The sequence below is a fragment of the Chinchilla lanigera genome, unplaced genomic scaffold (genome assembly GCF_000276665.1).
Source record: "Chinchilla lanigera isolate Chin_1 unplaced genomic scaffold, ChiLan1.0 scaffold00043, whole genome shotgun sequence".
In the NCBI taxonomy this organism is placed as follows: Eukaryota; Metazoa; Chordata; class Mammalia; order Rodentia; family Chinchillidae; genus Chinchilla; species Chinchilla lanigera.
In genome coordinates this window covers 12,130,768-12,143,239 of record NW_004955444.1, presented here as the reverse complement: position 1 = coordinate 12,143,239, position 12,472 = coordinate 12,130,768, and the positions used below count along the sequence as shown (strand labels likewise).

General features: G+C 43.0%; 1 protein-coding gene across 12 annotated transcripts in view; it reads left to right on the top strand.

The window, feature by feature from the left end:
* The window catches only part of Cspp1 (centrosome and spindle pole associated protein 1), a 105,691-nt gene that overhangs the window by 73,826 nt on the left and 19,393 nt on the right, over window positions 1–12,472 (top strand). For all 12 annotated transcript variants that reach the window (XR_262258.2, XM_013518154.1, XM_013518153.1 and 9 more), the window contains 6 exons: window positions 2,179–2,328; window positions 2,898–3,044; window positions 5,100–5,204; window positions 7,157–7,223; window positions 7,783–7,900; window positions 10,757–10,896. Coding sequence is in view for 11 of the 12 variants with exons in the window: in XM_013518154.1 (XP_013373608.1) it covers window positions 2,179–2,328; window positions 2,898–3,044; window positions 5,100–5,204; window positions 7,157–7,223; window positions 7,783–7,900; window positions 10,757–10,896 (727 nt within the window). In the remaining variant the exon portion in view is untranslated. The remainder of the gene's footprint in view (window positions 1–2,178; window positions 2,329–2,897; window positions 3,045–5,099; window positions 5,205–7,156; window positions 7,224–7,782; window positions 7,901–10,756; window positions 10,897–12,472) is intronic.

Here is a 12,472-nt window from a genome sequence, read left to right as displayed (position 1 = left end):
ATTTTTTTTTTTTTTTTTTTTTTTCGGTTTTTTGAGACAGTGTCTCACCATATAGTTTAGGCTGGCCTTGAATTTACCTTGTAGCCCAGGCCGACCATGAGCTCACAGCGATCCTCCTGCCTCAGTGCTGTGGAGTTTGAATCTGTCGGTTTCCCACACTGGGTAGAATACTCAGTACGCACATGCACAGTTTAAAGAAGTTTGTCTTGGCTCAGGATTTCAGTCCAGGGTTGGCCGGCTTTGAAGCGGAAAGGCTGGAGTGCAGGAAAGCTGTGTAACCCGCGGCAGCCAAGACGCAGGGGATGGTGCATGGAAGGGAAGGGAGAGACAGACAGGCAGGCGGAGGAACGCACTTTTCTAGGTCACACCCCAGGAACCCACCTCTAAGCAGGCCTCACCGAAACAGCCCATTCAGCTCCTGAATTCATCTGTGGACGAGACCTTCCAAACACGTGAGACACTGGGGGACGTTTTCGATCTCAGCCACAGCACATTTACTATGTGGGATCCATTAATCATTTGAAAACTGGTATTATTTGATTCTGATGGGGAAGCAACCTTGTATGTTGTGTTCATGAATAGGAAGGCGGAATTGGGTGTGGAATACGAGGTTTTGTTGGGTCATAAATGGTGTTTTCTCTAGATAGTGTTTTTTCCCTTTTTTGGGGACAGAGTCTTGCTGTGTAGTTCAGGCTGGCCTAGAACTCACTGTGTAACCCAGCCTGCTCTCAGACTCACAGCAATCCTCTTGCCTCAGCCTCCCGAGTACTGGGGTTATAGGTGTGCACCACCACACTCAGCATCTTGTAGATATGGTGTACTTTAATAAGTCTGCATGCTACTTAGTACTGAATGTTAGGCTTATGCAATTTTTTTTTGGGGGGGGTGTTTCTTTTTCAGTACTGGGAATCAAGCTCACAACTTTACGCTTGCCAGGCAGGCGCTGTGCCGCTGAGCTAAATCTCCAGCCTCTATGCAATTTAATAGTGTTGTAAGAAATATTAGAAAAAGTTTAATTTTTATTTATTTATTTTTTTTTAAAGTTTAATTTTTAAAATCATGGACATATGTAAGATTAAGGTTCTTATCAGTCAAAAACTTAATGCCACTAGATAATCTTGAAGCTAGAAGAAATGCAGACAATAAAAATAAAAATAATCTCAATAAATACCTGTAATCCATACCTAAGGATTATACAATGTATTGGTGACCTTTAACCAGAGTCACGAGCACCCAGGACCCGTGCTGCCCTCTTCCCTGCCTCAGCCCGCTCCCTGCGCCTCTGAGCGCTCAAGATGGCACTTGGCCGTGGAGTCCTCTTACACTGTCACAGATGGTTTTCTTTTTCCTCCCTCCCTCCCTCCCTCCCTCCTCCCTTTCTTCCTTCCCTTTCTCCTTTCTTTCCTTTTCTCTTCTGCTCTTCCTCAGTCTCTGTCTCCTTCCTCTCTCTGTCCCCACCCCCCACGGTCTCACGTACACTAAGCGTGCACTGTACCACAGAGCTGCACTGCCAGTGCTTGCAGTTGTAGTTCTTACCTGCCAAGCATTTTGCGGGGGTGGTTCTCATGTAGAGCATGATTGAATACTAGAATATAATTCCACTGTTTGAGAATGCTGATCAAGTCCAGGAACTTCTTTTCCCCTTTTTGAGACAGGTTTTCTGTAGCTCAGGCTGGCCTTGAACTCCCTGTATAGCCCAGACTGGCTCAAATTCGCGGCAGTCCTCCTGCCTCAACTTCGTGTGTGCTGGAGCTACAGGCGTGTGCCACCACACCTGGCTTAAACCCAAGAATTGAGTTGTGATAAAGCAATCTTTATAGATTGATCAAATCATGAATATGTACTGAGTACCTTCGATATAGGAGGAACTTCTATGTTCATATATTGTTTCACTTTAATTCTTTAAGCACTCCTTTGGAGTATAAACATTAGTAACTTACCTGGTAAGAAAATAGGGGACAAGAAAGTTTCTTAAGGGTACACAGTCTGTGTCTAATAGCGCTGAAATTTATCTCATGGCTTTTAACAGTACACTGTATTTAATTATAGGACACTGAAAAATTTAATGACTTATTTTTGGAACTTGCAAAAGAGGTTATAAAATGTTGAATTTGTAGGATGCCAGGTGACTAATTTTTCAGTAGTCTTATAAAATAATGACTGAATTTAATTCTTCAGATTGAGGAAAAGAAACGAAGAGAGGAAGCAGAGCGAGAAAGACTGAGAATTGAGGAAGAAAAAGAGGAAAAACGGCTTGCGGAACAGAGAGCACGAATTCAGCAAGAGTATGAAGAAGAACAGGAGAAGAAAAGGGAGAAGGAGGAGGAGGTAGATTTTTTCCCTGCTCTGTTTTACTGTTTGGTCTGAATCTGTCATTTTGACTTGAAAAGGTATCTGTTACTTATAAGGGGTAACAATCTTCAAGTACTTTTAGAAAAATCAGACTGATATCTGCTCACTGGGTATTATTTTACTGAGGTGAAAAACTCATTTAAAAAGAGAGTTTAGTAGCCAAAACATAAGCCTACAATAGTAGGTGGTGCATGCCTGTCATCCCAACTGCTCTGGAGGCTGAGGCAGGAAGGATCGCAAGTCGAGGTTAATCTGTGTAACTTAGTGATACCCTGTTCAAAATAAAAAGGGCTGAAGATGTAGCTCAGAGCACTTGCCTAGCGTGCTTGAGGCCGTGGATTGAATCCTCAGCGTCACACAAAGAAAGTTACGGGCTGACCGATGTTATCAAATATGTCTACTATTTATCAAGCAGACATTTTTATTTTTAAAGAACATTGTATATAGTCTGCATTCTTGGTTTTCTCTGTATAGTTCAGATAAGCTGGCAAATGAATGTACTGCAGTACGAATATATGAAATGTGCATTTTTCTCTAATTTAAAGCAAAGGCTGAAAAATGAAGAGCTTATTCGATTAGCTGAAGAAAGGAGAAAAGAAGTGGAAAGAAAGAAGAAAGAAGAAGAAGAAAAACATAACCTGCAACTTTATTACCACGATGGGCGAGAAAAGAAGAGTGGGGAAGAAGCAAAGGTAAATTTCAAACAGAAATGCCAGTCACACCCGCACTGCCGCCGTTGCGGACTGTGAGGAAAGGGGAGGAGGCGGCCTTGCCTGTGTTCCTTTGTTCTTTCTGCGGAGTGCCGCCCTCCTGTAAGTAGAGCGGTCGCTGGACCGTATGGGCACTTTCCGCCGAACGAAGGTGGTGGGTTTCCTGACGTCAGCCTTTGTCAGTCTTGTTCCTGTGGTCCTTGGCGGCACAAGCAAAGAATGTGGTGTGTGGACTTACCAACGTGTGAACTATTTGTTCTAAGAAGTTCGGGACAAGCTAAGTACAGAAGTAGTATTTGGAAGGTTTTATAACAACTTGTGAGCAGTTTTATATCTATTCATTCTACTCATAAAAATCTTGGGTTTGAATTTCATGTACCTGAAAAATCATTTTTATTTATGTAATAATTAATTCTTACTCTGTTCTACACAATTGTCATGACAGATTGGAAATTAGCAAAGAAAGTGGTGCTGCGCCGCAGAGTGGTTTTGAAGTCCTTACCTCTGACAGAGGTCTGATGTCCAGGGTTAGGTACGCAAACCAAAGTGTTGAATCAAGTTACTAGATCGAGGTTTCTTCTTTAGAAAGTGCTAATTGGCCCTCATCCGGATCCAGTTCACACTCCTGTTCACATTTCAGTTGCATTTAAAAATTTGTATATGTTAGTATCACTGGGGGCTTGTATGAAAATGAATATTCCTGAGTTCCCACCTGCGGGGAACCTGGGGGATATCCAGGAATCTGAATTTTACGGCTGACCTTGGATGCGCTGATGTAGTCTGGAGACTGTACTTTGAATGTTCCTGTCTGTCTTGTAAGCGTGGCCCAATTTGATGTGAGAAAATGTTTTACAGGAATTTGTGTAACATGTTTTTCTTCAAAGCAGGATTTATGAAAAAATTCATTGTAGCTCTGGATTAGCCTGGTGTATGCAGAATGTTTCTGGTATACTGTTCACTGTGTCATTTGCCTCATATAACATGAGCCATTTCTTTCTTCCTCTTCTCCCTTCTCTTCTTCCTCCTCCTCTGCCTTTTTCTCTGTCTCTTCTCCTCCTCCCTCTGCTTCTCCGTACTCTTCTTGTGGTACTGGGAATTCAACCCAGGGCTTTCATACTCATCTGCAGCCCCAGAATCTCTGAGGGTCTCAGTACGTCGCCACATCGCCCGGGGTGGGCCGGAGCTTGTGATCTTGCTGCCTCGGCCTCCCAGAGTAGTAGGGTTAGAGACCCACACCGCAGTGACCAGCAATAGGAGTCATTTTCTTTTTTTCTGTGGTTTTATTAATTTCCCCCATTTTTACCCATATGTGTTTGCAGTACATAACAAATGCTACCCTCATCGTGGGGAATTGGTGCATTCACATAACACAGCTCAGTCCTTCGTACCCCCCCTCCTCTTCCTGTCTCCACGGAGTCTGTCTTCCTGTTTGCTGTCGTCTGTTTTTTATTTTGCCGTGAGCCATTTCTGATAGATCCAGCTATGCTGTTTGATTTCTCACCCCAGGGTTTATGGCAATAGGAATGATAAGTATCCACAACTAAAATGCATTGAAAGATTGTTTAAAAGAGACGTTAAACCCTACTGTAGTTTGGACAGTTTCCTTATCCATGATGCTCTTGGTGCCAGCAAATCTAGATTTTACAGGTTGATTTGTATTGTTTCCAGGAAGGGAATTTTGTGTTTGTATTGTTCTGTTTCCCTTTTATTGAGATGATTTTTTCACTTTTGCTGTCTTTTCTATATTTGGAATACTATTGCTTTATTTAAGTTTGATTTTTATCCTAATCTGAATCTCATATACTTTTGATTAGGAAATCTAAATCTATTTATGTTTACATAATCATTATATTTAATCTCATGTAGTTGAATTTCTGACTCTTATAAAATATATTTTATTAAAAACCATAACAACTTGAACTTCTTAAATATTGTTGTATATATCTATAGTGTGTATAGTTTATATTATATAGATACTTCTGTGTGCATATGTAGTACATATGTGTGTTTGTATATCTATGTATTTTAATTTTCCAGCCCTTGAGACAGCCTTCTCCTGTAGTCCCTGCTCTTCAGAACAAAATGGCAAGAAAACTCCAGAGACCTCCTTCAGTTGACAGCATCATAAGTTCCTTCATTCGTGTATGTACTTTCTGTTTTTGTCTTGTTAATCTTTATTCAGTTATTTTAAACTAAGGGCACTAAATGAAATTTTTGTATTCATCATGTGTGGATAGATGAAATTATTTTAGATCTGAAATACAGTAATGTCTACATTAATCTGCTCTTCCTGCAGTTATAACTGATAGTACTTGGTGCCCTGAAGTTTAATTCTTTTGAAAAACTAAGACAACAAATGGTTCTTCTCCAGGCTCCTGAAGAAGATCCTTTTCTTTGAAAATTGTCTTCTAGCGAACTGTAGTTATGCTTATGAAGTTTCTTACACTTTAGACTGAGTTACCATCAAAACAGAGCCAGGAAAATGTTCCAGAAGGTTTGATCCTTGAGCTGGTACTGGAAGAACCAGGAATGTGCCGTAAAAGGCGGGCAGAGGCCTTCCGGTGTGTGTGAGACCAGCTGATTCGGAGGGCAGGGGAAGCCGCGTGGAGACTTGGGGCCGCTGACCCGTGTGCTGAGGCAGGAGGCCCGAACCCGCTGCGTCTGTCTTCACAGCAGCTTCTCTGTGCTCATTACTGCCTGCGCTCTGTCTTCTGTCAGGTCAGCGGCGGCATTAGATTCTCACAGGAGTGTAGACCCTAATATAAACTGCACGCGGGCATCTGGGGAGATCACTCCTTAGGAGAATCTAATGCCTGGTGATCAGAGGTGGTGTTGCTAGTGCTGGGGAATGTAATTGTTGTGTGTTGCAAACATACGTGAATACAGAAAGAAACGACTCACTCCTCGTTGTTGGAAAACTGGTCTTCCGTGAACTTGGTCCCTGATAGCAGACAGTTTGGGAATTGCTGTGCCAAGACAGTAGGGGAGGTAGGGAACAGACGCAGCGTGTTGGAGGGAGCGGAGGGCTTTGGCATCGTTTCACTGGCTTGTGGATTCCCGACAGGCTAACTGCACAGCAGTCAAAAGAAGAAAAGTGTTTCCCAAATCCCCCTCTCGGAGAGTCTGATTCAGCTGGTCTTGGTAGAAAGGACCTGAGAACTCACTGTACTACTTAAACAGGAGCATGAACAGCCACTTTCATCTTGTGTTGTGTTGTCTTAGTAAAGACTGGAAATGTGGAGATACTTTTGCTAAAGTCCGGATGTGCGACTTTGAGGATTTAAACAAAGACACTGGTGTGAAGAACTGAGGAAGGGCGGCAATTTTATGAAATACTGACGACTTTACATAGTGGTATTTATTGCCTGTGTAGCAGGTGGAGGTCAGTGCTTCTGGTGAGGGTTGTGTAGCATGGGAACTTGAACATAGGGATTGTGGAGTGGGACTGTAGACGGTTTGGGAAGCCCTGAGCACACTGCGGCTTCTCAGAGTAGAGTGGTTATCCGGGGTGAGCGTGTAGCGAGGAGGAGAGAGCGCTGAGGATGCCGTACTGGGGGGTTAACAGCGTCTGAGGAGCAGAGAAAAGAATAGCAGCAGAGTAAGTTGCCGCTGGCCATGTAACACAGTGGCTTAAAATGCCCACTGGCTGTGCCACTTGGGGGTCACTTCGTGACTAGCGAGCACAGTTGCCGAAACAGAGGCCGTCGCTCTGCGCTGACGAGCGAGTGGGAATAAGGAAGTAGACCCCAGAAGTCCACATCTGTTATTCTTAGAGAAGCTTGGCTGTCAAGGGAAGGAGAGAGCGGACAGTAGACAGTGAAGAAAGGCGAATGCGATTTGGTAGAAGCAGGTTTCGTGCACAGGCTGAGAAGAGGGGCGCGCAGAGAGGCAGAGGCTGGCGGGAGAGGGTGACGTGAGGAGACAGGAGTCGCTGCGCTTTGCCGAGGCGCGGGGTCTCCTCTTCTGCTGAGCCGGGAGGGGAGTGGAGGTGCGGGCACGCTTTCAGGTAGGGTACGTGTGTTTAATTCCCGACTCCTTTCAAGCTTCGAAGCAGGAAAGATGTATTAAGCGTGTTTTCCATTATTGTTAAACAGGAAGGTTCAGCGTCCAGGGCACAGTCTCCTCCGGTACCTGCAAGGAGAAATCAGCTCCGCGCAGAAGGTAGAGTTAACTGTTTAATTTGTAATCTAGAATATTTCTTTTTTACATCTTTTGTTTTGAAAATAACTACAAAGTTTTAGAAAGTTGAAAAAATGGTAGAGATGCCGAGTACCCATCCTCTAAGTTCTTCCTGTCCTGCGGAATACAGTATTATGGCCAGGAAGTTAACCTCAGTATACTCTGCAAGCTGACCTTCACCAGCTTCCGTCAGGTTTCACTGGCGTTTGTGTGTGTGCGGTTTTAGGCATGTCTAATCACGTAGTATTTGTGTGGCCACCACCACAGCCAGGTGTCCCTCGAGCTCCCTGGGGCTGCACCTTTATAGCTCCACTCTTCACCCCCCAAGATAACTCTCAGCTTTTGAAATCCTGTACTATCAGAAATGCATTTTGGGATCTTAATGATATTAGTAAATATGATCTGAATGTATTTGGGTATTTATAAAACATTAAAAATTTTTATAAAAAATCCTCTGAGTATTTTATAGTTGTTATGTAAGGTTGGATTTTAATGTGTAATCTTTTGTTCTTACACTTTACTTATCAATGGGAAATTTTAGAGGAGAAAAAAAATGTAATTATGGAGTTATCAGAAATGAGAAAACAGCTTCGCAGTGAAGAGAGGCGTTTGCAGGGGCGGTTGCTCCACATGGACAGTGATGACGACATTTTTATAAGGTATGTTTAGCATTGCAATTTTTTGTTGTTGTGTTTTTCTTTCTTTCTTTCAAGACCTTGTCTATGTAGTTCAGGCTGGCCTCGATCTCACTGAAGTCCAGGCTGACCTTAATCGTACAGCAGTCCTCCTGCCTCAGCCTCCCAAGTACTGGGCTTATGGGCATGCATGTTCCACCATGCCCAGTAAGTTTTGTTTTTTCGTGAGTTACTTTATCCTGTGTCACCTACCTCCTAATTCTGTAGTTTTGGAACATGATTAATTCATTTTACAATTTCCTTACTTTTTTTAGTTTTCTATAATTAGATGTAGAAATTTGATCCCCAAGGAAAATAATGGTGGAAGAGTAGAAAATTTCAGGAATGGAATAATCACAGGCAGTTTCATGTTAGAACTTTTAAATGTTCTTCAGTAATGTAATACTTTCTGGAATAATTGTTTTCTAGCAAATATCGGCTGTCAAACCTGTTTGATCATTGTTGTTAGAAGGATTCAAATGTTCTAAATTTTTACTAAGTTGTAAAATCAGTGTAGTGACGAACTCCCACCCTTTCTTTTCTTTCTTTTTTTAAGATCAGCTTTCTGTTTTGGGACTGTGCAGAGTTTCTGTGTACCCTTTGGCTCTCCTGGTTGTTAGCATCTGGTGTTGCCAGGGAGCGTTTGTCATAACTTTCAGGCAGCCCAGGACTTCCTATGTGCTAGGCCAGCGCTCTACCGCCGAGTTACACCCCTAAGCCTTTTCTTTTTTCTTAATTTTAGTGTTTGAGACAGGACCTCACTAAGTTGCCCAGTCTGGGTTTAAGCATGTGTTTCTCCTTCTTCAGGCTCCTTGAGTAGCTGGGATTATAGGTGTTTATCATCGCACCTCACTCGGAGTTGTTAGTGTATTCTTTCATAAATATCTTCACGTGAAGAATCTTGTATTCATTAATTAATCCCCACAATTATGAGCTCCTATTGTGTGCTAGGCACAAAGTAAATATGTGTCTCACATGCAAATAAAACCTAATAACCTAGTTTCTAGCTCAACATCCTCCTTAACTATTGGTGTTATGGAAATTAGTAGTACAGTTAAAATGTCTCTTTAGAGGCTTCTTTGATTGTTTTGATGGATTTCCGTTTTGTTTGTGTTGATGAATTTCTAGAGTTCCTAGCACCCTGGGTGTGTGTTAGAGGTCTGGGTCGGCCTTGGCAGGTTGTCCGTGGTCTTACGTGAGAGCTTTCTGCTAGAGAGGAGACTGCCATGAGCGCAGGGGCACTGCCTGCGGGGCCTCAGCGCGTCCCGCCTGTGGGTGTAGGGAAGATTGACTGATAAAGAAGTGGGGGCCTGCTTAGTGTGGAGGGAAGCAGCAGTAGATTTTCTGTGTGTTTTATTTTCAGGACTAGAATTACCGTCACTCATCTGTACTCCCTCCGTGTTCCTTCCCTGAGCCCCCCGCCTAGTGCCCTGATCTCCTAGGTACCAAAGGAATAACAGACTACTAGTGAGTTGTTAGGGGTCAAGTTCCCTGGAAGCTTTTCATAAAATCACTGTTGGGGACGCTACACAATAGTCTCTGTATTGAGCAGAATGTTAACGCCATAGCTCTGTGTACAGTTTGTGCTTCGGCCTGAGAGGAACGTGACATTTTTTTATTAGTACATGCATGTTTGCAGTACATGTAGTTTGCAGTCACCTTGCGCAGTGGGTATGTGTACGTATACAGCTTGATTCTTTCTTTAAGAGTCCCTTCCCTCCCGCCTCCCTCTTTCCTCATCCCCTTTCCCCATTTTCATTCCTGTTGATACTGTTAGTTGTGTCCGTGTGTGTGACATGTGTTTACATTACTTGAGGTTATTAGGCTGTTGTACACACATATCTTTATTCAGCTTACTTCCCTTCCCCTCGCCCTCTCCTCTACCCACACTCTTTTAGACCTTATTTGCAGGGATCTATCCCTTTGTCTCCTTCTATTCATCCTTTATTGTGCTGTTTGGTCTTTGCCTTACTCAAATGAGAGATGCTGTACAGTATTTAAGCCTGTCTGTCTGTTTTATTTCAGTCAAGATTGTATTTTCCAGGTGCATCCATTTTCTTTCAAATGACCTGAATTTATCATTTTTTATAGCCAAGTAGTATTCCATCATATGCCTCCAGGATTTAGCTATTAGGAATTGTGCTGCTTTAAACATAGGTTTGCATGTGTCACTATACTATGATGTCTTAGGCTCTTTGGGGAAGATACCTAGAAGGGGATTGCTGAGTCATACAGAATTTCTAATTTTAGTTCTTTGAGGAATAAAAGGTAATATTTGCTGATCATTTAGTTCATACTGCGTACTGTGCTAGGCATGTTGTGTGATTTCTCTTGATTCTCTTGCTCTCAACGTGACGGTAGTGGCTGGACCTTACATCTTACGGACAGTGGGATCCAAGTCAAGCTGCTAATAAGTAGCAGAGCTCATCTTTGAATCAATTTTTCTGCCCTTAGATACGGTGATATTCAAGTTTACGCCCAGCCGAGACCATTCAGTCATTTGCTGAAGCCCTGTCTCAGAACTAAACAAAAAAAAATTAACAAAACAGCTGGGCCTATGGCCCAGGCCCTAGCGCTGCAAACCCTGACCTTTCAGCGGTGTGCATTTTATGGCAGAGCTGAATTGCTCTGCTCTTCTAACAAGGTGCCTTATTCCTGAACATTTTGCAAGATTATAGTGATCTTACAAATACCTATTCATTAAGAGATTGCAATAACAGATGGAATAATGTAATTAAAAATGTTTTGTGGTGAAAGATGCCAGATTTTTTATAGAGAATTAAATATAAGCTCAGATTTTCTTCCTGTAAGCCACAGTTATGATTTATGGTTTATGCACAGGAAGAGAGAAAGAAGTCCCGTGGGTATATTCGACATGGCCCGGCATCGAGTGCAAGCCCCTGTCAGAAGACAGTCGCCTAAAGGCTTGGATGCTGCCACTTTCCAGAATATTCGCGACTTTAACGTGCTGAAAGACAGAGGTATGTGTCGCTGCTGCAGCGGTACGGCAGGGTGCTCAGGACCTTGCAGATGCTTATACGCGCTGCTTCAGTTCACGAATGCTTTTGTTTGGGGACAGTTTGATTGGCAAACAGAGCATTTGGCAAAATTTGGTTTTTCTTTGTGACCGTGGTCCTCTTTCTCCCATGTGGACACGAACATGGCCTTCTTTTCCAGAATTGCGGATGTAAGTTTGTGAACTGAGGTGCCTCTGTACGATTTCTTAAAAGTAAAATTTCATTTATAATATGTTTTAAGTTATAAATAAAACTTCTGTACACTTTAGATGTTCCGTTTATCAGTGTGGTAGAGGAAGCGTCAATTCAGACTTTTCTTTTGGAGGGTAGGTAGGAGCCTCAGAGTGGGTGCGGTCGTGGAGATTGGCGGAGGACGGCCCTTGGCTGCACGGAGGTTAGCTTGGGAGAGACTGAGGCCGGGAGCTACCGTGATTTGCGGGAAAGCAGGAGAACGTCGGCCGCTGAGCGCGGTGCGCAAAGCGAGTGTGTCGGGGAGAAAGGTGGTGTGAGGGCATCGCGGCTCTCAGTGGGGTCAGGGCATCGGTGACCTCGGCCTTTCTCCGCACAGTGGAGGGCTCGGAGCCGCTGAGCCGTGCAGGGAGCGTTCACTCGAGGCAGTCGGCCCACGTCTGCGCGGGGAAGCAGCCGTGCGCGAGGAGGGCGGCTCCGGCGGCGCGGGATGCCTGCGAAACGCCCCTGCAGGAGCAAGAGGCTCGCGGCGGGAGGAGAAGGGCTGGCCGCGGAAGGGAGCTCGGCCCTTGGTAGGCAGGAGGGGATGTGCGGTATGAGCAAAGAGCCGACCAGTTCGCGTGTAGCCTCTTAGTGAGCGTGGAAGAAAAACCATAGCACGTACGCAGGGTTGTCACCTACAGGAGCCCTAAGAGAACAAAAATAGGAACGGAACATTTTCTTTTTAAAGGAATACTTGATAGAGCAAGTCCTAGAGCAGAGAAGGCACATTTTTGGATGTGTGGGCATCCCACACATCCCATCAATACCAGAAATACCAGAAAAATCTAGAATTTGAACTTCTTTTATTTTTGAAAGTAATATCTGTCTAAAGAGAGCTAAATTTTAATTATCTAAAGAAATAGGGAGAAATCACTTTATATACTGTATACAAACACCGTTAAAATTTTGGATATTTTATGCTGTTTTTGAGCATAATTTACACAGAGGTAAAACCAAACAGTGGTACGATTGTTATTTTAAAAATTTCTTTCATTGTTTGCTTAGATTTATATATATCATCAGTTGTACATGTTATAGTTATTTTTATGCTGTTTTATTGATAACTCGGCCACAGAGGTTAAACACAGAACTAGGCATTATATTAAGCCATTGAGTCTCAGAGTTTTATCTAGAGTGTTTGTTTTAAACTAAACCATTATTTTTTTTTTTTTTTCATTCTTTTCTCACGTATACACAGGTTTTCCAGAAGCCTCAGGACAAATGATGACTTTCTCTCTCGGAAGTTAATAGAATGTGTACTTTGTATTATGTTATAAAAGTTTAATTTAATTTTTAAAATTTTTTTTTT